The sequence below is a fragment of the Hyaloscypha bicolor genome (genome assembly GCF_002865645.1).
Source record: "Hyaloscypha bicolor E unplaced genomic scaffold K444scaffold_17, whole genome shotgun sequence".
In the NCBI taxonomy this organism is placed as follows: Eukaryota; Fungi; Ascomycota; class Leotiomycetes; order Helotiales; family Hyaloscyphaceae; genus Hyaloscypha; species Hyaloscypha bicolor.
This window is the reverse complement of record NW_020194519.1, coordinates 1672712-1697859: the sequence shown is the minus strand read 5'-3', so window position 1 is coordinate 1697859 and position 25148 is coordinate 1672712. Positions and strand designations below refer to the sequence as shown.

General features: G+C 50.9%; 8 protein-coding genes across 8 annotated transcripts; 6 read left to right on the top strand and 2 right to left on the bottom strand.

Annotated features, from left to right (window-relative positions):
• Positions 1-6131: 6131 nt before the first annotated feature.
• K444DRAFT_625637 (uncharacterized protein) lies at positions 6132-6758 on the top strand (the record flags this gene model as incomplete). Its single annotated transcript, XM_024882552.1, has 1 exon — positions 6132-6758. One exon carries the CDS (start codon positions 6132-6134, stop codon positions 6756-6758), a length of 627 nt encoding a protein of 208 aa, XP_024741931.1.
• Positions 6759-7669: 911 nt separating this feature from the next.
• Positions 7670-10324, bottom strand: K444DRAFT_625636 (uncharacterized protein; the record flags this gene model as incomplete). The annotated part of the gene is made up of 2 exons (XM_024882551.1): positions 7670-9333; positions 9382-10324. The coding sequence occupies 2 exons, from the start codon at positions 10322-10324 to the stop codon at positions 7670-7672; spliced, it is 2607 nt and encodes an 868-aa protein (XP_024741930.1).
• A 3157-nt stretch (positions 10325-13481) lies between these two features.
• Positions 13482-14036, bottom strand: K444DRAFT_625635 (uncharacterized protein; the record flags this gene model as incomplete). The annotated part of the gene is made up of 1 exon (XM_024882550.1): positions 13482-14036. The coding sequence occupies one exon, from the start codon at positions 14034-14036 to the stop codon at positions 13482-13484; it is 555 nt and encodes a 184-aa protein (XP_024741929.1).
• Positions 14037-14396: 360 nt separating this feature from the next.
• Positions 14397-15773, top strand: K444DRAFT_211238 (60S ribosomal subunit biogenesis protein-like protein Nop16). The gene is made up of 2 exons (XM_024871086.1): positions 14397-14869; positions 14976-15773. Exons 1-2 carry the CDS (start codon positions 14757-14759, stop codon positions 15553-15555), a joined length of 693 nt encoding a protein of 230 aa, XP_024741928.1. The 5' UTR covers positions 14397-14756; the 3' UTR covers positions 15556-15773.
• A 760-nt stretch (positions 15774-16533) lies between these two features.
• K444DRAFT_625633 (uncharacterized protein) lies at positions 16534-19962 on the top strand (the record flags this gene model as incomplete). The annotated part of the gene is made up of 8 exons (XM_024882549.1): positions 16534-16855; positions 16922-17130; positions 17181-17389; positions 17439-17680; positions 17770-17995; positions 18072-18392; positions 18429-19179; positions 19429-19962. 8 exons carry the CDS (start codon positions 16534-16536, stop codon positions 19960-19962), a joined length of 2814 nt encoding a protein of 937 aa, XP_024741927.1.
• Positions 19963-20521: 559 nt separating this feature from the next.
• On the top strand, positions 20522-21095 carry K444DRAFT_660180 (uncharacterized protein; the record flags this gene model as incomplete). Its single annotated transcript, XM_024886434.1, has 2 exons — positions 20522-20712; positions 20806-21095. The coding sequence occupies 2 exons, from the start codon at positions 20522-20524 to the stop codon at positions 21077-21079; spliced, it is 465 nt and encodes a 154-aa protein (XP_024741926.1). The 3' UTR covers positions 21080-21095.
• Positions 21096-22515: 1420 nt separating this feature from the next.
• Positions 22516-23871, top strand: K444DRAFT_625631 (uncharacterized protein; the record flags this gene model as incomplete). Its single annotated transcript, XM_024882548.1, has 5 exons — positions 22516-22711; positions 22896-23066; positions 23256-23477; positions 23562-23629; positions 23728-23871. 5 exons carry the CDS (start codon positions 22516-22518, stop codon positions 23869-23871), a joined length of 801 nt encoding a protein of 266 aa, XP_024741925.1.
• A 646-nt stretch (positions 23872-24517) lies between these two features.
• Positions 24518-25123, top strand: K444DRAFT_705701 (uncharacterized protein; the record flags this gene model as incomplete). The annotated part of the gene is made up of 1 exon (XM_024888118.1): positions 24518-25123. The coding sequence occupies one exon, from the start codon at positions 24518-24520 to the stop codon at positions 25121-25123; it is 606 nt and encodes a 201-aa protein (XP_024741924.1).
• Positions 25124-25148: the final 25 nt, after the last annotated feature.

The window sequence follows — 25148 nt, the reverse complement described above, 5'->3', positions numbered from 1 at the left end:
CGGTGTCGCTGCTCCGAACAAGATTCACTCACGAACGCGCCTGGTGAGATTTGTATTTGGCAACGTTCTGTTATTGAGTGAAGTTACGGATCTGCGAGCAATACACCGGCCGTTTAGTCAATACCAGAGAAAGCCCAAATCTGTAGAATCCTTGGGCAGTTCACTACGCTGCTCAGAGGCCAGAAATGGTAACTTTAATGAGAGTCACGCTCATCACCGTGTGCAGAAAGTTACTGCAATAGCCGCCGAAAGAGGGCGACAGCTCTTTAGTTCGTGCTTGTCGTTCTTGCTGAAAAGATGTTGAAAGAGGGTGAACCTAGGATATGTCTCTGTTGGTAGTTTCTGCGAGCCTCGCGCGGGCTATCAGCGGCAGGACCAGACCGGAAAGAGAACCTTCTCGTTGTGCGCCTAAACCATTTCGCTTTGGGAGAAGGAGGACGTTGAAGGAAGAGTCGGTACTGCCAGGTCCAATCGAAAACAGAGGTAAGAGGTCCTCCTCCGAGGGAAATGGAGGAAAATATATTCGTGTACTGCTGGAGCTCTGCGCACTCCGCGAGGCTGGACGGGGATGTAAATCAAGCCCCGAGTGATAGGCTAGGAATAGTTTTGTGTTCGTCGCAAGCGAAAGATCTCTAGAGAATAAGTTCAAATTTCGACTCAAAGACACAAGGGCGTCGATTAATACAGTGGCGAAAGAGGTGAGGTCTCCCATCATGTCTTCGAGAGCTGTGGTGTGTGAGGTCTCCCGGCAAGCGCCGAATGGGAGACCTCATGAGCCGGGGAGCAAAATTCGAGTTGGGGCATTTCAAGGATCCAAAGTGAGCTTAACGATCCAATCGGAAGACACACAGAACGCCGATTGCTCATGCTCGCCCAGCTTTGCCCATGAGCTTCTCTGGTGCTGCTGGACTTGCAGGCGCGAAAGGATCTGCCTCGTGCGCAGGCTCACTGCGAATGCAAAAACCATGATCCCATGACTCGACGACAAGAGGCATTGGACCAATCGCGTTGGTCTATCGTACGATTTGCAATCCCTCCTATTCCGGCTCATCAGTGTTGTCATGCATATTCAGTGGAATTTTGCAACAAGCGTGCGCAGTTAAACTGGGAATACTGCAGTCTATAGCTTCAACAATCGCAATTCAATCGCACATCGTTTATTACGCGTTGTTCTGGGAGTTTCGCACTCTAGCTAAGCAATCGTTGGTGAGTGTAAGACCAATGAGTGCAAAGCGCACAGGTGTAAAGTGAGGATATACTTTTCAGCTGGCGACGCGAAAAGAGGAGAAATGGACGTATGATAAGGAATCCCTTATTATCATACGACAAAAAGCATAAAATTGGCCCCTCTCTTACTATTCCCCTCCTTGAGTACTTACTACTACCTACATGGCTTTTTAAACGTTAATTGGCACCTGATTACCTCAATTAGTACCTGATTACAGGCCTTCGCTCGGCGAACCAGCTAGAATTACAGGGTTCTCCTGCCAATTAGATTAGCTGTTTACAGCGTGATAAATCGTATGGTCAGCTAATTACGGTGAGTCTCTTGTCTTCTCACGCCGCTATAAGGCTAGCCTCTCTCTCGTCCTCTCTCTTTCTCTCTCAATGGAATCAACGATTTTTGTACTTATACCAAAGACACCAAACAATAGCTGTTGTAATATAGGCCCGAGCGTAGCACTAATTAGTCAGCTCTCCTTTTCTTAGATCCAGAGGCTCCCTCAGAGCTTCTTTTAATCAGACAACCATTTATGCAAACCACTGTTCCTTACTCTCTGCGATAATAGCCCAACGAGTAGAGATAGCCGTCTTAAAATCCTGGCCCCCTATTGTACCGCAGGGTGGTAGGTAGACAATATACTCCTCCAATATCCAAAGCTCCCTCGCCGGCAAGTCGATTACGCACTTTACTTCCGTCCAACCCCTCAAAAGCAACGCCTTCTTTGGCAAGCTTGCCGAAAGCTTCCGTAAGGCGGAAAAGATCCCTAACTATTTGATAAATTTGTTTTACAATCGCTTCTGTCTCTCATGCTCTCCAATAATGGCTGTCATGAGATTAATTAATGTCAATGGCCGGCATACTATCCCAAAACTGAGCCCCCAAAAGCTATCCTTAAAAACACATCTCCAAATGGTAAAGACCTGTCAAGGATCTCCTTGATATTCATGATTACAGGTTAACACCCATTCCCCTTTGCCCTCCGAAGTAGAGCCATTCTGAGGCAGTCACTGGCCAGTTTTGCTTGCCTGCCTTATCGCGACGGGAAAGGAACCGCTTAAACTTTTGGTTTGGTCATTTGTATCCATTATGATGGAAAGATTTGGTTAGTTATTGAAAGGCTTGTATCTATCCTGATGTTCTTCTGTTTTTATGTTATGGTGATGTGAAGCCTCTTCACAGCTGCAAAGGAAATCTGGACTCATCAACGAAATGACCCGGGTTAATTATACAATGAGCGATTTCGAGACTTGTCCTTCAGACTACAATCTTACCAGGTGCGCTTCTGATACAGAATGGCCTCGATATTAACTACATCTTCATGAATATGGATCCTAAAGCATTCGGACCCTTAACCGAATTTTTAAAGGGGCTGTCTCAGAGATCACGTGAGCATGTCAAAATTGAAATTGATTCTTCCGCAACAGACAATTTCAATAAGAATGTCTCGAAATTCAGGTGGACAACAATCGATCCTCAGATACTTCGGGCGTTGTTGCCATCGAGGAGAACAACCTCAAGTTGTACGGTCCGGAAGGTGGCTTGCTATACAATTTTCTCAGCGCAATACGCTGGGTTAGAGAGGGGACAGGGGCAGTTGCAAATCTCTTCTAGTCTTCGTGGGAGATTGTGGCACGAAGTCGGGCGAATACTTATGTTTACCATTGATTAAGAACGATGCGGTGAATTTAGAAACTTCGATTCTAGAATCAGCTTGTGGGTAATATATACTCCTGTATAATCACGTCCCTCTTGAAATTATTTAAATCTCCTCAGCTCTCGATGCTTGAACAGCACGGCCATTTCAGAAATGTCTCAAAGGAAGAAGGACCATGATCTTGCCTGACTCTCAGATGTGCCACGAATTTTGCTAGGGCCAAGATATTTGAATTTGAATTTCTGGGGTTACTAAATTGTTCATTTGCCAACATTTCTGCACTCGAAACCTCGCAATGCTCTCGCCTTAGTAGCCTTTGAAGCCTTTGAAGACGAGGTCCCAGTCACATTCCCGTTCGAGCACCTTGCGGTTGGTTCTGGGAGGGGGGGTGCTGCTGGTGCGACACATTTTGAGTTTGCAATATTGGTCGTGTCACCCACATTTATAAGCCGCGGCTTGGTGATTTGTGGATTGATAAATTGGAGTTGCTCGATACGGCAATGTTGACGAGAATGTCCCCGGCGATCACGGTGCGGTTGGCCACGATGTTGCAGTTTGTGCTAACTGCTGCGGTAATATTTGCTGCTAGAACTGGGGTGAGAAGGGTGGCTGTCATCAAAAGTAGAAGTTTATTGTTGCGAGGTTGTGAGTAACGTTGAGTGAGTGTGCTTTATTAATATTTGAATTGAATGAACTGAGTTTGTAACAATTGAAATACATGAAGCCATGCCACCACGGCCAAGTTTATATCAGAAGACTGAGTCATATTGAGATAGAAAGAACCAGTAACCAAGGCTCAGATTCGCAACAGGGCTTCCAAGTTATCCCATCGCAATTTTCGTCAGAACTTCAGACATTTACTTAAACCTTGCTCGTGAAACCAGCTCGACGACTGTCAAACCCACCAAAAGGCTTAACTCTTGCATCCATTCTAGGAACATCGCGGAATTCAGACTGGATTCTGTTTCTTCTTCAATCCGAGAGATTAAACTTGGAGATAATCATTAATCGATCTGCATAGAAGAACGGTCTCGGTATCGGACGACTCCAGTCCAACGTAGTCGAATACGGAAAGACACAGATTCCACCACGCCAGACGTCCTTTTCTCCAAGCACATACTGCGTATTGGAGATTACTATCTGGAGAATACGCCAGATGGCAAGCTTTTAAATTTCTAATCTACACGACCGATTTGTACAACGTTGAACTATAGAGTTGAGATTTATCCGTGAAACGTGACACACAAAATCCCCCCTCCAAAATGCCAGCTTTGCCCAAAACAGCTTCATCTCCTTAGTAACCTAAAACAAATTTCCTAGTCCACGAACCTGACAGACCAAGAATCGCCCTGTCGTTCAACTTGATAATCTCCACGGCTATGCACGCAGTCACGAGACTCGTAACCAGACCAGTCACTACACCCGTGAAGACCGCGAGCGCAATACTTTCTGTTCCTGTGGTAGGGCTTGTGAAGAAGGCGAGGTAGGGTTTAAGATCGAAGTTGAAAGCGAAGGATGGTCTTGGGATATCGAATGCAACATAGTAGAGGATTTCTCGACGTCGCTCGCTCGCGCACCAGAGGAGGTGGAGGGTTGGTTTCGTTCTGGATTAAAAATCAGCTAAAATCAGCTTTGTGGGGATGGATTGGAAACCCGCATTCTCCATTTTGAAGTTTTATCTCAGGTGTCTTGATATTGACTTCGTCTCGCCCCAAAATTGAATCTGAATGTTGTTGATCTAGAAGTTACAATGGAGTGAGAGGAAAAGAAACTTTTTATCTGGGTGCTAATTTTTATGAACTGATATTCCGATTGTACCGGAGGCGGCTCAGGATATCTCAATCCATGGAGCTGGAAACTTTAGGGCCATCGTCTTTTGACGAATCGGTCCCACGAAGCTCAGGGGCTCGCTAAAATCATGTGACCTGGAATTGACGCTCGGGTTATGATTGTTCGAACAGCTACGGGTACAACTGTTTTGATTCTTTGGTCCAGCTCACCGAAGCAGATTCGAAAGTAGCAGCTGCCTTCATGTCGAAAGGTGATGCTTCATCGAAAAAGGAACGAAAGCGATCGTTGACCAGGCAACGCCTTTACCCTGCCAGCCGGCCGCTCTTACCTCGCATGGGGAAGCAGCCTCGGAGACTTTCATGGAGGACGGGGTCAGCATTCAAGATGCCGACAGAAGACATAAAACATTGAGAATAATACCACCTTCATTCTCCTTGAAAATATCGGCTTCAAGCACTGCGAGTCCTCAGCAGTACTCGTCGAGGGCCTGATTTTTAAATCAGATTGTACCTCCACAGATCCAAGACATCACCAACGCTTACCCACAATCCCTCAACCTTCAAATATCCTCTGATCCAGACGTCCAAGCTCCTCTACCCCATCCCCTACGCAATACTCACCCCCTACTTCCTCTACAGCAGCCTCATGCAACACTTCGCAATCTTCCCCGACTTCCTCGCCCTCTTTCACACACCCTTCCTCCACGCCCTAGATCCCTAAACCCGTACCCGTATTGCAACCCACAGCGCCCAATCCCCAGGCCTGGCCTACATCCACGCGCTCCCTAAGCTGGTTCTGACCTGGGTCATCACGGCCCAACCCCTCCACTCACCGAATCCTCGAACGAATCGGTGGAGTTTTTGATGTTGGGTGTGAGCTGGGGGAGGAGTGTTTTTGTGCAGATTCCGCTGCAGCAGAAGATTAGGAAGATGGGGGATGCGGGGGGCGGGGGGCGGTTAGGAGGTTGGTTTTGTCGGATTGGGTGAGGATGCTGACGATGGCGGGGCATTTTGTAGGGGTGGTGCTTGCAGTTACTGCTTGGTTTGAGTGTTGATGAGGCATGAAGTTGGAAGAAAGAAAGAAAGAAAGTGTATTTGGTTTAACGGCAAACCAAGGTGTTGTTTCTCTGTCGTGCTTTAGCGGGGAATGGTAATTGGACGGATGGGTTTGGCTTTCATGATCAACTCATGTTTTGCTTTTTGCGCCAGAGAAAGCGCCATCTTTGTGGGCTGATAAGAAAAGAACCCATTTCTTTGCAATTTTGGCGATGCACACTTCGCATCAATCTCAGATCTCATCTTCGTTCCAAACTATCTCAAACAATTCCTCATCGCATCACCCATACCCTCATTTGCGATCGATTCCCTGAAGCGACACGTGATCTCAGAAAGAAGCTTCAACTGAATCTCTGTCGGATCTCAGAGAGAAGGATTCTCTCTGACAACGGGAAGAAGATAAGAGATGTCGGACCTCATAACTCGGCTTTCAGACGCCATCATCATAACCGGTAACCTCTGTGCTGAAATCAAGAAGACGCGGCACGTAGGGCATTCCCATACACAGCTTGACCTGCTCGAGGCATCTCTCGCGTCAGCACCCTCTCTCCCCTCCCTCAACATCCCTTCCTCCGCCCACTCAGAGCTTGAAGGCTATGTGTCTCAGATGGGCGAAATCAACGCGCGGTTAGAAAATATCGCGCATCCTAAGAAACACTCTCATAACGGAGGTGGAAGTGGAAGTGGAGGGCATGGAAATGGAAATAGACATCATCATCATCATCAGAGGCATGAGCACAAGGAGATGGAGGATCCGCATTTTGGGGACCTGAGAGTGGCATGGGAGGCAGTCAGGGACGGGGTTGAGAAGCTAGTGGAGGGAAAGGGGGATGCGCAACAGCAGGAGACGGAGCATCTGGAGGTGAAGTTGGAGATTAAGGAAGAGGTGAAAGCTGAGGAAACGAAAGTGGAGGAAACCAAAGCAGAAGGAAAGACCGAAGTGGAAACCATCGAGGAGCAAGACGTAGCAGAAGTGAAAGTCAGCGAAGTCGAGGAGGTGAAAACTCAGCAGAACGAACATTCAGAAGCGTGAATTATTCATGCCCTTACCCGTCATTACCTTACTGTACCTTACCTCTTAGTGCTAGCCCTCACTAGGCTTACCTCACTTGACGTTCTCCCATCCCTAAACAACACCATCTTCCATTCCAGGAAAGTCCAAGCGAAGCCTCACTCTCCCGAATCCACTTTCGCCACCTGTGGCGCCCCTCCGTCCCGCACTCGGCACACCCCCACTACCTCCTCCACACGCGCACGTCAGCGGCGCGCGGAAACTCAAAATTGCCCAAAACTTTGACCAACCCCTCGAAAAGAAGAAAAAAGTTAAATCCTACAGGGGCTAAATTTTTCGCGACTGCCGAGTTGAGGGGCAGCGACCCGGAGGAATACGTGGCTTATGTGCGTAGGAAGTGTAAAAGGACCCCACTTGGCGCGAGAGAGAGTTCGTGCGAGTCAGTTAGAGTTCACGATTCGAGATTGTTGATTGATGATGATTGGGTGGGTCGCATATGAGACTTTAGTTCCTGAATAAATACTTAGACGCCGAACTCGAGTCAAGGAGGCTGGCCACTCACTGTTCATGTGATATTGGAAGCAGGAGATCAAGTTGAGTGGGAGAGCCAAGTCGTGGGTATATTCATGACAGAAGTATATCGTCCCTACATATATATCATCTCAAGGCCAAACGCCAATGCATCATCTAACATTATGCATTATCGCATCCCCAGCACACAAAGGGAAGAGAGCAGCCCGTGCCGTACCCAAAACCGTACCAAACGCCGATAGACCCCAATCCGGAGAAACTTTCCTTCCGTCCCATTTCCGCCGTGTATCCGTCCGAAATGCAACCGTCATCACACGTTCCAGCGCTCTATCAAACGGTCATGGATATCGTCGTTCATCTCCCGTAACGCCTCTGACAAAGGGAAGAATAAGTGTTGAATCTTAAACCATAATCCACTCTCCCTCGGAGCCTTCCATAAAGCGGGTCCATCGGAAGGGACCACCAAATGCATCGCGGTTCTCCATCCCGTTCTCCTCTTTCTCTAGCCACAGCTTCTCCAGGACCTCGAGTCCAGCGAGGTTATTAAGATATCCGCTCTTGCCCATTATCTCCCTGCACTTCGTGCGCACAATGCTTTGTTGTAGTTCATTTACACATTCGCTCCCTGAGATAAAAAGTGGCCAGAGGAGGAACTTCTCTGCACCAGAGGCCTGCTCGAGGCTTGTGACGTAGAAGAGAACTTGTGAGACCAAGTTCTGGAAGTTGAGGTGAGAGGAGGATAGGGTAGGGCAGGCAAGGCGCTCGGTATAGAGGAGCGCAGCATATCGGAAAGCTTCCGAGATGTAGCCAAAGTCTCGAAGTTGAGTAGGCGAGGGGGTGACAGGAAGTGTGGCAACGAGTCTGGTAGGATCGAATTCCCATTCTTGTAATGCGACGCGTGCAGCTTTCCATTCCGTCCAGAAATTTGAGCGAAGATCATCATGTGATGCGGCGGACGTGAGGAGGGGGAATGATGCGTCGTCATCGAGGGTCGAAGCAAATCCGTTTCCATCGAAGTTGTGTGCGTGAAGGTTGTAAAAGTCTACTAATGCTTGACCGGCAAGTCCAGGCCGAGGTCGAGGTGGTGGTTGTCGACGTACGCTGGTGATGGGTGAGCCCTCATCCATGACAGATCGATGTTGACTAAGCATGTTCAAGCGCCCAAGCTTTCCGATTGTCTTGAACAGAACAGAATCGCAACCAGCCATGTTCTCGAGAGCATGGTTGGGATTGCAGGGGCTTGCGATCATTTCCAAGTAGCCACCACGGAGTTGTGCTTCTCGGTCGTTGATGCTGGCAGCGATGCCATCGAAGTAGGTGAAGAGAGTCTCCATCCAGCCCCAGTTGCCATTCTCCATACCGGATTCTCTCATGCCAAGAATCTTCTTGACGCCAGCGAATTGAGTCCGGAATTGCGCAATGCCGGATTCGCACATTCGGTAGTGGCAGAGGATAAATAGGGTTGCAAGCACGCAGTCATGACGAGCCTTGGAGGGGTCGCTGAGTTGTTGGTTAAGGAGAGACACGGCGAGTGTTCGATGCTGGTATTCTTCTTGGAGGGAGGAGTCTTGTGGTTGAGTGTCAGGTGACGCCGCAGTATGGGTAGAGGTCGACCGAATATGCCTGGGCCGAGAGGGAACGCCGCCATTGATTCGGTCTTGCAGTTCCAGTTCGAGAGGCTGTTGGCGCCAATGGTCTTGTCCGAGCGACTGCTTTCGTTTCATCCGAAGGTTGCACGCGGCGAGGGCGCAGATTGCATGCTGTAAACTCCTGCTAGAGGAAGCAAGACTGAGGATGTGCTCCCGATAAGGATTGCTGGGACTGTCAATCACAACTACTGATGGACAGATAATTTTCTCGTAGTAATCAAGAAAGAATGAAATTCGGGGTGACATTTCAGCGAGGGAGGGTACCATTGGGTCATGGCTATGCATGTGGTAGAGGTCAGGCTCTGAAGCCGCTTGCGATGCAGCATCATCGTCATTGATCGAAGTCCAACCAAAGTGACTTGACCGAGCACTGGTGGCATAGATGTCTAAGCCATTGGAATTTTGTTGGTGGTTGCCTGAGTATTATTAGATTATGCCCGTGATATCGGCTGAAGTTAACTTACCAATCATCTCGTCATCGTAGAAATTATCCTGGGGAACTGGGGATGAGTCATGCTGACGGCCTTCTGCAATATCGTACATGTTTTGGTGAGAACTAATGCTCGAACTCATCTCAGATTGAGCGTAGAATTGTTCAGGGCAGGATGTTGGTCCACGTGAAGCATCTTGCATCATGCCTGGTACGGGGCTGTCGGTGACAGAATTACGCGAGGAGTAACTGTTGTATATTGGCACGGGGCTGTGCATGAAGGGGATGTCGTTGTCTGGGAAGGACTGGCTGATAGGAGATGCATAATCGCTCTCAGCGTAGGCACTGAGGGAGTCGATGCTGCTGGAGATGCCCAGGCCATCGCTACGGCCAAGGCTGAGCGTGTGCAGGCGGTGCAATTGCGGAAGTTGTCTTTGATGGTTCATCGGATCCTGATGATAGTCGTGCAACGAGTAGTCCTGTGATACAGCCAAGTTCCATTCTGGCATCTGGATTTGGGGCGCACCGCCGTGGGGGGCCATATTGACAAAGTCGTAGGTCATGAATGGGGTTGAAGGCATGGGCCGCATCGATTCCAGCTTGATTTTGACATCCTCTTCGGTGGGCTCAAGAGATCCCGACATCGACGAGGATGCTCGTGGCCGGCTTGCTGGTGGGCTCCTGGGAACTGGCGCAGATTTCGCAACGGGTAGAGACAGGCCTCGCAGCTTGCCTCGACTGGCCACGCCCACGCCCCAGGTCAATTGGGTCTTGTATCCTGAGCATTCTTTGCCAACCTCGAGACATTGTGAACAGTAGGGTCGTCGGCGGTCGCATTTGGTGTTCCTCTTGGTGCAAGCGAAGCAGTCGTCCGAGGCACCACTAGCAGGCGCTCTTCGCCGCCGCTTCCGCTGGAGCACCGTCGGTGGGTCCGACGAGCCACAGGAGGACGGCGGGCAGGCGAGCGGGAGGGTCATCGTGAAGGGAGGCGAGTGACGAGAGTGAGGTAGGTGAGTTTTAGCAGCGTAATGTTATAGAGACCATTGAGGCAACTAGGTGTAAAGGTTGAAGAAAGGGGAAGTGAAGTGAAGTGAGGTCGAAGGGGCAATGTCTGGATGGGGGGTTCGAACGCAGCAGCAAGTGCGGGCAGTCAAATCAATAAGAGGAGCGCGGCGGCCATGGGAGCTCGAGCTAGGGATGGGGCCGGGCTGCTCACACTTGCACCTACCTGGTGCAAGGTGCAAGGTGCATTTGCCAGGTGCGAGGACAAGGTGCCTTTCGGTGCGTTCCTTTGCTGCCCTCAACATGGAGATCAGCACGGCGGCTTTGCAGGGGCGAGGGGCAAGCCTGCGCCAGCCAGCTATGTGAACCGAGGACCTCAGGAATGATATCCGTAATTCCTCCTCCTCGACTGCCAGCCAGTGCCACATCGGAGGAGCAGGGGGGGCGAGCACTTGAACAGCCAATCAGCCCCCATTCAGAGCCCCCTTTTGCCGCATGGAACGAATCGAAGCTGCGGAGGAAGCACACTGCAGCCTTCCATGGCCAGCTCCACTGCTTCTCTGCCAGGTCGCCGCGCCCGTCACCACCCCTCCTGAAGTGTGGGTTTCGAGATGATGTTGCCCCGAACCCTCTGTCTTGCGTCTTGCTGCGAGGGAATCGCAAGCACGCTCGATCTTGGTCACAAGCCTTGCGCCGTCTCAAGGAGGAAGTTCCGGCAGCGTGAGGCGTTCTGGCTGCCTCATTTGTCTCATCAGTTAATATACATAACCGTTTCTTCTTCCTCTCCTTCTCCTGCTTCGAAATCGCCGAACCCGTCCTCAAGGTTTTAATCTATTTCCTTGTGATTGCTCCCGCCCCGGGGAATGCCTGAGCACTCCAGCAGTTGGGAACTTCATCTATCTGCACCTATCTTTGGACACATCCTTGGAGCTGGCTTTCCGTGATCCGGACGCGAGTAACAGCTCAGTTGGGAGCAATTATTCCCCCTCCAACTAAACACGAGTACGTACAAAAAGGACAACCGCTTCAAACACGCACGGGAGATGAGAAGATCACGATATTCGCGAGCTGTAGCGCCGATTAGCTCGCTGTAGACACGGAGATGATAGGGGGAGCAGCGTGTTGTGGGCGTCGACGGGAATCTGGAAGCCACAGTCGTCAAGCAGCCATTGACAGCAGGGGGGTGGAGGGAGGGGCGGGTGGGGTGGCAACGGAGATGCAGATGGTGGCTCCCGCGGCAATGCCGTGCAATGCTTGAATTCGCCAGCCGTTTTTGTTTTTGGCGTTCGCCGAAATCTACGAGAGCGCGCCCCCCGCCCTGTGGCTCCCACCAACCAATCGCGCGGCAGGGAGGAGGGCGGCGAGTGATCAGAACGGTTCAGAGAATCAGAACAGGATCAACAGGGTTCACTACGGAGTACTTCTGGGATTTGGAAGACCCTGGTCGGGAATGCACCTGAGCGCCATGCTGGTGGGGTGCTGGGCGATGTAAATTTACCCGTAAGGCACAAGCTCACAACTCACCCCTAGCTCTGAGCTCTCTGCTGTGCGTGCAAACCGTTTAACCGTACGATAAGGAGCGCGTAGAGATAGGGCAGGCCCGCCTGTGCTCCGTACGTCAGGGCATGCTGAGTGGAGGAGGCGTGGGAGGGACATGGCTCCCGGCATTGAGCGCCTGGGATCATGGATCTGCTGTGCCTACCTAGGACGGGGACTCTGCACAGGAAGTACGGAGTACTCTGTACAGCAAGTACAGCCAGCGGCCCAGCCTACAGACGTGACTTGCGGTTGCTGGCAGGCTACGGAGGTGCTGCCGTGAGGACACCTACAACCTCGTGGACTGGCAACATGGAGCAGTACCCCTGACACCGTCGAAGGGAGACGTCGTGGGCAGCCAATGGCAGCCACGGCGCACTCGCGCGATGCCTCGTTTCCCTCCTCACCTGACCGTGACCGTATCACCAACCAAAGCAATACAAATGCGCGCAACGATGGGCGTGCGCACGAATAGGAACACAGCAATCTGGACGATGACTTTTGCTCCAGTGCAGTATAAATGACATGATTGATAAGGACCAAGAAACGGCGCAGAAGCGCGGTGGACGGACGTGATGGCGGCGGGGACATTGGGATTGGGAAAGGCTAGCGGCCTCAGGAGAGCAATAATCACGTCGTGCTGCTCGCCTGCTACGCAGCTACAGTCGCAGCTCCTGAGCTAGCGCTGCGCGCCCCTCACGGTCCACGGATCTTCGCGCGCGACGTTGCTCGACGGCGCAGCCAAAAGGCAAAGAGAGATAAGAGTTGGCCAGGGCAGGGCACAAACCACGACCACAACCAAGCTCGACCCCGGTTCGCTGCGCCTATTTGCGCTTCACAGGCGTATTCTTTCCTTCGAGAACGCTGCCTTTCCCGTCCGCCTGGAGAGGACCCTGGCGGGCATCATCTCATCGCCCCCTTCGACTGCTGCACGGCGGGCGCATCGACGCGGCGAGCATTGTGTGCGTGGTTAGACCGTGAGACATTCTGCCACTGCCAGCCACCGGATCGGAGAAACGCCCCCTTTCTCGCGATCTCACCGTTGCCGCCCCCCATGTCCGCGCTAGAAGGATTTTCGAAGACGCATCGAAGGTTTCGAAGGTTTCGAAGGTTTTGAAGCCACCATGGAAGCCGCCGAAGTACGAAGCGCGCCCCACGACCGTCAGAGGTGTCGGGGACCTGTTTCCGGGACGCTTTTTTTCGCCATCACACTCAATTTCGTGCAGCTGGCCAATGGACGGCCAGACCTCGCAGCACCCCTGAATGCTCTGACAAGGGCGATGTGGTAATCCTGGCTGCTGAGATCTGCCCGCCATAGTATCAGCCAGTGCGCCACGCCAGACCTTCCGTCGACTCGTCGAGCAATCCTGCCTGCTCCTGCCCAACGCCCCCCCTATTCATCACGTAAACGCGTCCACTGCTTCGTATCTCTCCTGAGCCTCGCCAGGCTCTCGCTCCCTATTTGCAGCGCACAGCGCACAACGCACAGCTTCGGTCTGTCTCAGCTCGCAGTGAGCCCGCAGTCAGCTCCTCCGCCTGCACAGAACCTCCTGAGTCCTCACCAGGCTCAACTTTCGCGATCAGTTTCAAGGAGTTTCATGAAAGATTGGCAGTCGGCCATTCCTTGATCCTGAGGGCGGCCGAGCGTCGAAGGGCTGCGGGGAAGCCATTTCGAGGTGCAAAAATGTCGAGAGCTGCTGTCCCGTCTCCCCTCTTCTCGTCGTGCGACGGTGCGACTTGGAACGGCGCTCTTCTCTGTCTTAGGGCATTGCTCCGAATACGTCTCGGGTCCAGTGTGTTGTCTCGCAGACGGCTAGTGGCCCTGGCCTTGCAGCCTCGCGCTGTAGTACGGTCCGTCCGGCTTCGTGCAAACTGACAAAGCGAATGAATGCGCTCATCCTGCCCGTGGTCTCTTCTGGCATCGGCCGAGGCAGCGAGGCTGGACACTGGACAGCAGCTACAGTAGCAGCCAGCAGCCAGCAGACACCCCGGCGCCTTGCGGTAGCACAAGAGTCCACTCCACGCTGTGCGAGTTGCAACGGTGCGAACGTGCGAACGTGCGAACGTTACGGGTGGGTATGCTGAGGGCCCCGAGCTTCCGACTTGCTGGCGAACGTTGATGAAAGGATCACCAACTCCAGACTCGCCCATCGAGGCGAATTCTCGTCTCCGCAACAACAGATACCCGCACCGCTTCACTCTTCACCGCTGATTCGACGCTGTGAAGTCTCCAAACAGAAGAAGCGGGGCCTTTCCGCGATCGAGAAGCGCGATCAAGATGGCGCGAATCTGGATCAGGAAGCTGCAACGTTACATGTACCTTTGGCGCACGGCCTCTGCCTCGTCCGATCTCGAATTGATGCCATCTGCTCTTGCTTTGCCTCATTATTGTCGAAATCCGGTACAGAACGGGTTCTCTACTGTTTACAGGAGACGGGGGCGGTGTGCACACATGATGCCAAACAGGGACATGAACGCAGGTGGTAGGACCTCTTCCGGCACCTGTTGCTGTAGTTAATATAATTCCCTGAAGCCCTCGTCGAGGTCAGAGGTGAGGCCACGGACGATGACGAGCATGCGATGCGAGCAAGATGCAGGTGGTGTTGTCCACAATGGCGATATCGAAGAATGCCGTATCTTGATCGATTGCATGCGTGGGGGTCGCCATTCCAGGTCGGGGAAGAGGTGAATGACTAGAACTATTTCTTGAGTTATTTTTAGGCGAGAAAGAGGGGAACTCCATTTCGATGATTTTGGTTAGTCAATCACGTGATGGTATGGAACGGTAAGCAAAGCACGTGATCTAATCAGAAACTCAAATTTTTCGTTGTCTCGTACAGCGACAGTTCAGCACACTCAGAGACAGCAATCATGGGCCGCGAACTACAGAAAAAGAAGAAGAGATCTTCGATCCCGAAGGTCAGGATGAAGCCGAAGTCGAAGAAGGTCAACCCATTGGGCAATCCTATCATCGCAGCGAACTGGTAATCTTACACCCCACCCCGTCGAGCACTGCTTATCTCTCCATTCTTCTACCATGTCTGCTTCTATTACTTGCTTAATGTAATGTACTGACCGTATGACTTCCAGGAATCAGAACGAAACCCTTACTCAAAACTACCGCCGACTGGGTCTTACCTCTCGTCTCAACTCCGCAGCAGGCGGTATAGAAAAGCTACGCGCTGGCAACGAATCCAAGAGTTCTACTACAAGCAGACTGGCGATTACGAACGCAATCCCAAAGACAATCGCGCCCACGGAAGCAAGAGTTCAGCGAGATCCTGAGACAGGAAAGATCCTGCGAGTCATTCACGCCTACAAGAAACCCAACCCGCTAAACGACCCTCTGAACTCCGATTCTGAAGATGACGAGATGGCAGATGATGGAGAGGAGTTCGAGGGGTTTGAAGGGGAGGGTGAGCCGAAGGAGAAGAATGAGATTGTAAGACAGTTGGAGGAGCAGGCATTGATGGGAGCAGAGAAGATACCGAGGAAGCAGAGCGAGCGGGAAAGGGAATGGATTGAGAGACTGGTTGCAAAACACGGAGACGATTATGAGAGAATGGCACGGGATATGCGGTTGAATCCGATGCAGCAAACTGCCGCAGACATCAGGAAACGAGTCGGCAAATGGCAGGCAGCAGGGGGCTCTGTGAGCCTTGAGGGATGAAGCAAGACATTTTGGGGCTTAGACAAAAGGCATATGGCTGGTGTAAGGCGTTTTCGGGCGATATCAGTTCCTGTCCTGTTGGAGGACGGCAGCAATGCAAGCATTCTTTCCGTGGCTTCGGCGCTGAAGTATCAAGGGCATCCACGTTACAAGGACTGTCCCATGTTCGCCAAAACCTTCTAGAAGCATGCTTGGATTTCAATTCCCGGACAATCCCCACTGCCCCAGCCATGTCCGAGGTGAAGTCTCATCATCATGTGACAGCTCGAACACCTTTCCCGTGCGCCACTTTTTAATCGAACCTCACATCGTTTCACGGACCCAACCTCCTTCTTCTCTTGTCAAAGCTATGACAAGAACTGTTATCAGATAAACCCTACGGAACAACTCTATCCCGACTGCAATTCCATCCCCTCCCCCCTTTTTTGCATTTCGAATGTTCGGAGCTCAACGAAAAGATCACGCATTGGAGAGGTCATACGATGTCTGGCGAGTTTTTGAACGGGATGCACATCTCGCCGGACGCCATGCTCCGAATCCAACAGCATGCATAACGACGTCGCAGCAGCATTTTGCTACCGCTTTCCAATTGGAAGTTCCTATCTCCCAATCAGTTGGTTCCGTCATCTTTCAGCCCTCTCAGCATCCAGACGCCTCCCTGGAAGCAAAGCTCACCACCTTATGGGCAGACCTCAATTCCCCTCCGCAAAATGCACTGAGAATCAGAAGGATAGCATCCTTAAATCCTCAGAGTGGGCTGTTGCCCCTCCCATCAGACATTTGGAAAAGTTTTGCTCCCACAAAGAAATAATTCGAGGGTCTGATAATGTCTCGCATCTAATTCTTCCCTATATATAAATATTTCAATCCCCTGCGTCTCGCCATCCAGTCTTTTCATAACCAAATCAACTTATACCAAATCGACCTGTACATTACCATATCAAAACTCAATTTCCTAAACTTAATTAATTGATCAACATGTCCTCACCACACCCAAACCCAGACACCTCGCTCCCACCCGACCACAGCCCCTCTCCGCCTCCATCCCCTCACACCCCAGAGAAAGCCGATACCTCACCACTTGGCAAACGTTCCATCCCCGTTCGAATGTTCGACAGTTTCCGTCGTGATCCAAACCAGCAAGTCACCGAGACGGCTGAGATCATTGATCTCAAGCTGCAACATGGACATGAAGACAGCTACGACATCGAGAGCGCAATCACTAATATTGCGAAATCGCCGCTTTCGAGGAAGCTTGAGGCGAGGCATTTGCAGATGATTGCTATTGGAGGAGCTATTGGTATGTCTTGTCTGCTTGGAAATGATCACGTGTCACACTCAATCGGGAAGGTCTAACTTAACATAGGCACTGGCCTCTTTGTGGGATCTGGAAAAGCTCTTGCGAGTGGAGGACCCGGGTCACTTCTTGTTGCTTTTAGTATTATTGCTTTGATGCTTTATTGTACTGTTTATTCGTTGGGGGAGATGAGTTGCGTGTTTCCAATCGCGGGAAGCTTCTCTGCGTTTGCTGCAAGATTCCTTGATCCGGCTTGGGGTTTCGCTATGGGTTGGAATGTAAGTCCATATCCTGACTGCGAAATGAGACTTGACTAACAAGTCCACAGTATGCTCTTCAATGGATGGTCACACTCCCGCTTGAAATTGTAGCTGCCGCCATAACTATCCAGTATTGGAACTCGCCAATATCACCAGCCCTTTGGGCCACTATTTTCCTCATCGTGATTATTGCACTTAATATCTTTGGTGTGAAAGGTTATGGTGAATCTGAATTCTGGTTGGCTTTGGTCAAAGTCATTGCAATCATCGGGTTCATGTATGTCTTCCAGCCCCCTCCCCTGACCTGAAGTCTAACAGAAGCACAGTATTCTTGGCATCACTCTCGACTGCGGTGGAGGTCCTAACGGTACCTACATCGGTGGCAAATATTTCCGCGATCCCGGTGCCTTCTACGATGGGTTCAAAGGTCTATGCTCCGTCTTCGTGACCGCAGCTTTTGCCTTCAGCGGAACAGAAATGGTCGGACTCGGAGCAGCCGAGACAGCAGATCCAAGAAAAAGTCTCCCTAAAGCAATCAAGCAAACCTTTTGGAGGGTAACCGCCGTACGTACACTATCCTACCCTCTAAACCTATCTATCATTTACTAACTCCAACCCAATTCTGTCTCACCTCGCTCCTTCTCGTCGGTCTTCTAGTCCCTTACACGGACCCCAGACTCCTTAACGGTGCTACATCAGAGGACGCAAAAGCCTCCCCCTTCGTCCTCGCAATGACGAATGCAGGAATCAGAGGTCTCCCCTCTCTCTTCAACGCCATAATCATGATTGCCGTTCTCTCAGTCGGTAACTCGTCCATTTACGGCTCCTCCCGAACACTCGCTGCACTCGCCGAGCAGCATCAAGCGCCTAGAATCCTCGCCTAGTAGGTATTTCACCTCTCTTCTCCATTCCCACCCAAAACAACAAAAAAAGCAAACTTGACAAGAGAATCGCTTTAGCATCGACCGCAAAGGCCGCTCCCTCATCTCCATCCTCCTCAACTGCCTTGTCTTCGTTGCGCAGTTCTGGATCGGGTTCAGCCCCCAGGGGTACGCGGACATTACTGCCAAAGACCTGGTGCAGAATTTCTTCGAGGTTTATTTGGCGGCGCCGATTATTGTTGTCTCCGGGGTGGTGTATAAATTGTGGTTTAAGACTAGGTGGGTTAGAATGGCTGAGATCGATCTTGTGACTGGGAGGAGGGAGGATGCGGATGAGGTTACTGTTTTAAAGGAGCTGGATAGGGTCGAGAGGGCAGAGTGGCCTTGGTGGAGGAGGGGGTACGAGTTCCTATGTTAAAATTCATTTAATATCAGTCCTGAACCCCCCAATTCCACGAACCTTGGAACTTCAACTACAATGGACCCAGCGCCGGCACCTACGTATGACGCCCCTGCGACGAGATCAAACAAGCGTAAGGAGAGTGGTCACGTCGACAGCGAAGAACCGATCCCGAGGAAGCGCGGCCCTGACCGACCCCGTACCAAGGCTGAGAGCAAAGAGGACGTATCAAAGGGTGTCAATAACGAGTTGCTTCAGAAAACAAAGCGTACCGCCCAGCAAATTCTTGACGCCAATACGCAGCTTTCTAGTTACGCGGAAGAGGCGTTCCGAGTCGGTCGGAACGTGCTGGCTATCTACAATATGTTAGATGATAACACGGACGACCTCATTGGCGCGGTGGAGAAGGAGGAACACGGCGATAACGTAAAGAATATCATTCGCAAGGTCCAGAAGACTCGTTATGACACCGTCATCAATAACATTACACCACTTTGCACGAAGATGGAGGAACTCCCTGCTCTACGTGAGCCCTTACTCGTTCAGCTCGCCATCGATAAGAAGACTGCAGATGAGGTTCGTGATTGGGCTCTGTATAAGCCAGGACTCGAGCAGAACGATGTGGTTTCGGTGGAGCGGCACGACGCGGTAACGGAGGACCGACCTTCAACCCCGGAGGAGAACGACGATGACTACGATGATAATGAAGATATTCCGGCTACAAAGTTTTCGATCCTCCTTGAACGTTCTGCGATATTCTTAGGGCTTGAACTAGGCTGCAAAAATGTATTATCTAATTAATCTTTCTTTCTTGCACTTTCTGGTGGGATGATGAAGACTCGACTCGACTCGACCTTTTTCTTCATAAAGGTTCCGCATCCATCTTTCATTCCTAGCAGCAGAACAACGAGCCCGAACAAAGAACCTTCCTAAATCTCCTCGTCCCTGCCTCCTTTGAACCTCCTCGGCTTCGTCAGAAGTATTGCAGCAAGATGTTATCCTCCAACCTTCCCTCCCACAAACCAAGGCTGTAAGAGAAGAGGAGCGGTGGGGATGTTGGTGGCGGTGGAGACTGCGATGGGGAGAGTGGCGAGAAAGGACGGGGGCAGGAAGGAGAGCAGACCCAGGGTGGTGACGAAGTGTGCGTACGGTGCTCGGGTGGTGTCTGCGATGCGGCAATATTCGAAGGAGAAGGAGAAGCCAAACACTACGGAGAAGCTGGAGGTTGCTGATAGTGAGGAGGTTAAAGGAGGAGAGATGAGGGTGACGAAGAATCTGAGAACTGCCAACGTGGGAAGGAGAATCGAGGTGACTTCACAGCATCAGGATTCTGACGAGAGTGGAAATGAGAATCCAGGCAAGAAGGAGGGTTCTTTTGTCATAGAGGATGGAAAGGACGTGAATATGGGAGAGCAGAGGGGAATATGGGCGAGGATGAGTTTTTGGATGATGAGGATTGATTTGTGTTGGATCACGGAGCAAGGAAGCCAGCGGAATTATTTTGGCTTTAGTCAAAAAGACTTGGAATTTGGAGCTTTTAGGGTCTTCAAGCTTTTCTGGTTTGAATAGCTACAGCAGCCTTCATGAGCTTTGAGGAGATTCAGCTTTCGTTGCCTTTGGTAAAGGTTTGGAAGTAGAGCATGAAATCGAAGCTGAATTCATTCGGTTTTTTTCCTTTTTCTGAAAAACATAGAATTAAGCTTGCGATATCTCTAAATTCATGCTAAAATGGAGCCACATGATCCATTATTTGTCATATCGCGCTCCTCGATTGACTTTCTAGTCAAAGCCAACTCAGCTTTGCTCCCGCTTCGACTGCCACAAAGCGCAGAGAAAGCCCGCAAAGGCGAACACGAAAAAATCGCAAAATTAAATTTGAGAGAAAGTGACGGATTCTCAGCAGCCCAGCCTCGCCGGTTCTCTCGCAGATAAATACCCCTCCTTCCTCCTCCCTCGACAAACTTATTCTTCCACAAACACAACCTTCGTCGATCTATCTTCGTCGGCAACCGCAACCATTTTGCAGCAAACTTGCCTCTTCATGACATCCCTACATCAACACATACCCACAAACCAATTCACAGCCATCAACCAATCTGCATCCAACAACATCCGCACCAACTCCAAGATGCCTCCCAAGGTCGCCAAAGCCGAAAAGGCAGAGAAGTCCGCTGCCCCCAAGGCTGAAGAGGCTCTCAACCCCGAATCAAAGCTGATGTGGGCTGTTCTCTGCGAGCTGTCCAAGGAAGGCAAGATCGCCGGCATCAACTGGGAGGAGGTGAAGGGTCCGATCGAGGCAACAACCGGCCATGCTGCTCGGTAAGTCTTCGATTTCTTTCCTTTCACTTTTCCACTTTCTATCACTTTTGCACAACAAAGTGAATGTTGAAGCCATGCTGATAATTGATACAGCCAACGCTGGGATGTTCTCAAGAAGAAGATGCAGACTCGTGGCTCTGAGCTCCCGGCTTCTCGTGCTCCCGGCGAGGCCAAGGCCAAGGTTACCAAGCCGAAGGCTCCCAAGAAGGAATCTGGCGTCAAGAAGCCCCGTGGAAAGAAAGCCAAGGAGGCTGCTGAGGCTGCTGAGGCTGCAGCCAAGGAGGAGGCTCAAGATAGCGGTGGAGAAGGCGAAGAAGAGACTCAGGATGCTAACAGCGAGGATCCTATGGAAGACGAGTCTTCTTAAGTGGTCTGCGGGGATGTTTTACCGTTGGAGGACCGCATTTTCTTTTGTTTCAGGCACTTGGGGATATTGGCTTGCCAGGATACATATTTGGGGATGAAGACATTAAGGCATTTGACCTGGAAGCCAGATTGGGCATCACAGCTTCTCATATGGAGAATGGAGATAGTAATTGAATACTGATCTCACACAATGCATTCTCCCTTCATTTTTGGCGTTTCCTGTAACCTCTTTGTTGAAGTTGTCTCACTTCTTCGCCAAAGCTGTGATCTTCCAGTAGCCCCTCGAACTGAATTTTCTGCGCATCTACAAATACTATGCACTCGGAGCAGATGGTATCGTTTTGGAAGAAAATGATGTCGTTTCGGAAGCAGATGATGTCATTTTGGAAGCGGATGATGTCGTTCAGCACAAATCAACCCGTTTACGTCCTGGTTTCTATTGCTGCCTTTAGGGCTGCGAAGTGTATTAACTAATAAGGTGAAATCAGCAGGAGCAAATAAACGAAGAGCTAGTCGCATGCAGTCGAACATGTCATGATAACGAGACTCAGACCGTTCCAGTCTGGTCCATGGGATGATTGCTGCCACAGGCGGTGAGCGCCGAGGTTTCGCCGCGAAGCGAATAAAAAAGGGGCACAGTATGTCCAAAACAAAGCGACTTGTAAAGAGCAAAGACAACTAATACCTATCACATCAGGTCGACAATCCCTTAACATTTAGAACCAGACCGTTTACGGCATGTTGTACCTATAGAATGAGCACATTGGAACAAAGGGATTCCTGAATAGCCTGACAGTGTGCAATCAATGCGACTCGGAGTTGAGCTGGATATACTAGGAGCTCTGGGTCCATGGGGTGCAAATAAGATAACTGGGTGTACTTGGTAATTGCGGTCCGCTTGGTGCTACACACTGTTTCAGGAAATCCACCTAGTTATTGTACACAAGACAAGTCGGATATTGGAATTTTAGGCATTGATAATAGCTTCGATTCTCATTGATCTTCTCTCTTTGGGGACATTGGACTTTTAGTTATCAACGGCACCAATTCTGATAGCTTGTGCTCCTTTCAGAACGTTGAAACTGTAGTATGGATGCTTAGGGGGTGCGAAGTGTATTTGAAATTAGCCGAATCGTGAGGCGATTCACAGCTTCGCTGCATGGTTCCTTCGACAAGCAGCGACGAGCCGTGGTGCGCTCGCTCTTCGAGAAATTCACCTCGACCATCTGCGGGGCCTGCTCGCGAACTAGCTCGGTTTCATTCTCTACTTTGCCTTGCTCTGCAGCGCAAGGCTGGCACATGACATCAAAAATAAGCGAGGCCTTCCCTCGAGGGCATAAATATGCCCTCTTCATTCCTTCCCTCCTTCCCACCTTCCCTCCTACACATCAAAATCTTTCACCTCAACTCCGTTACCGTGCCTACTTGACTTACAAAATGACGAAGAAGGAAGGCACCTCGGGCCTCAACGAGAACGAGATCAACACTCTCGTTGCGGCTGCGAAGCAGATCAGCAGACTCGACTACGAGAAGCTTGGAGGGGACCTGGGCTCCAACAAGAAGGCTGCCGAGAAGCGTTGGTCTCGCTTGAAGCAGAAAGCCTTTGGCCAGAAGAAGTCCGAAGCTGATTCTGGTAAGTCTCTAGCTCTTCTGGAGTCATGTGGGACTTTGAAATTCACCTCAAGCGAGGCTCCCCCGATCTACATAACAAACTCTCCCGTCCTCCCTTTCCTACCTTACACTCCTTCCCAACAACATCGACTTGCACAACACTTCATCTATCTCAAACACTACAATGGCTTCTCCCGCTTCTCCAGCGGCCCTCACGCTCAAGCAAGCTGATATCGACCTACTCGTTGCGATCTGCAAGCAACTTGGCAAGGTCGATACCAAGCAGCTGGCTGAAGACCTTGGTGTCAACGTTTCTGCTGCTGGAATGCGCTGGAAGCGATTCAAGGATAAGGCTTTCAGTGCTGAAGCTGAAGCTGGTACGTCCTAAATTCCCCTCAAGCGAGGCTCTGCTCGATCTACCTTAAAAACTCACCCGTCTTCCCACTTCCACTTCCTCACAACAACATCCAATTGCACTACCATCTCTTTCCACAGTCATTCCAACACTACAATGGCGTCCCCTTCCCCTGCACTCAAGCCAGCCGATCTCGAGCTGCTCATCGCAGTCTGCGAGCAGTTTGGTGAAGTTGACACCAAGAAGCTCGGCGAGAAGCTTGGTTGTACCTCCACCGCTGCTTACAAGCGCTGGAAGCGCTTCAAGCAACGCACTTTTGGTGACGAGAAAAATGGCGACGATGCTGACGGCAATGAAGGCGAAGGTAATGCCGAGGGCGATGCGGGCATGAGCGCGACCCCGAAGACACCCAAGGGTGGCAAGAAGTCTGGTGGTAAGCCGTAATTTCAATTTACTTCAAGGCAACCTTTCAATCACATCTTTCAACGCATTGCTAATCTGAAAATCTGAGATTTAGGCTCTGGCAAGCGTGGTCGCTCCGACGCCGACGATGATGAAGCTGAAGGAACTCCTACCAAGAAGCCGGTGAGTACAAATTCATTTCTTGATCTAAAGCCCCTCTTGGCTCGATTTCTTACACAACCCATTTAAAATTCGGAAGTGCTGACTCGCTGGGGTTCTAGACTAGCGTCAAGAAGGCCAAGGCCCGCGGCAAGAAGGTGGCTACTCAATCCGGGGAAGTTGTCCACGATGAGGCCGACGATGGTCGCATTGACAATGACGAGGACGCTGTCAACCAAAAGCTTGCTGACGGAGATGAGACTTAAGGTGCTTCACTGGTCTGCCTTTGGGAGGAATTTGGGCATTTTATGTTCTGGCCTTCTCTCTTTGGTGAGCATTTGACACCGGGCACATATTTGATCTGCTTTCGGAGGGTATTTGGTGGCAGATCTGGATCTGGATGTGAATTGGGAGGACAAAAATCAAGCTTTCATGGCGGTTGTTTGGGGGAGGTTTGATTTGGGTCTTCTTGAGGCTCATCAATGCATATGGGATGGTACTCCTGGGTATCTTGAGCTTCCAACTACCAATATGGGTAGATGTGAAGCATCAATGAAAAACTGAAAAACAAATGTGTCCTCTCCTCTGCTTCTCTCGTGATTTTAATGGACAAGAACGACTTCGATATTTGCCTCCGGGTCTAATCTGACTTCAGATCGAGAGAAAAGGACAGAAAACACTCACTTTCGACTTGAAACTGACTCACCTCCTCGATAATTCACCAAATTCAAACAGCTCACCTCTGAACTCTGCCTACAAAACTCCTCGTCTTTCCTATTTCAACCCAACACACCATCCCACCTCCTTACAACCCCTCAAAACAACCACTTCTCCCTCCTACCACAACACCAAACCCATCCACCACCCCTCTCCATTACCAAACAAGCAACCAACCCATCACCAACCGCCAAAATGTCTCGCGAAGAGAACAACTACAAGCTCCTCTTCTCCATCATCAGCCAAATGAGCACCAACGGCCAGCTCCGAGGCATCGACTGGGCCCTCGTCGCAAACGACCTCGGCCTCGAGCGCGCCACTGCCGCCTCCTTGCGCTGGACCCGCTTCAAGCAATCTACTGGTCTCAGCCTTCCTGGTAGCAGTGGCGCTCGAGCTTCGACCAAGGTCACGAAGTCCAAGGGTGGAAGTGGAGCCAAGGGTGGAGCGAACAGTGGAAAGAAGGCAGGTGGTGCAGGCAAGGGCGGTGCAAAGAAGAAGGGCAAGAAGAGCGGGAGCGAGAGCGATGAGGCTTACGGTGGTGACGAGGGATATGGTGGTGCGGACCTTGAGGCCAATGGTGTACAGGAGAATGTTTTGGGAGAGGGAGAGCAGGAGGAGATCTATGGTGATGCGCAGGAGTACGTTGAGGAGGGATATGGTGGGGAGGTGCAATATGGCGAGGATCAACAGTTTGAGGCGAAGGAGGAGTATGGAGATGAGCAGCAGGGCAATGGATATGTTGATTATGGAGATGATGGAGATGATGGCGAGGATTATGGAGACGTGCGTTATGAGGCTTAAGGTACGTCCAAACTACTCCGAACGT

Coding starts and splice junctions, on each gene's coding strand:
- K444DRAFT_211238 (XM_024871086.1), top strand. CDS start 14,757: ATGGGCCGCGAACTACAGAAAAAGAAGAAGAGATCTTCGATCCCGAAG. Junction 14,870..14,975: donor CCTATCATCGCAGCGAACTG/GTAATCTTACAC, acceptor TATGACTTCCAG/GAATCAGAACGAAACCCTTA.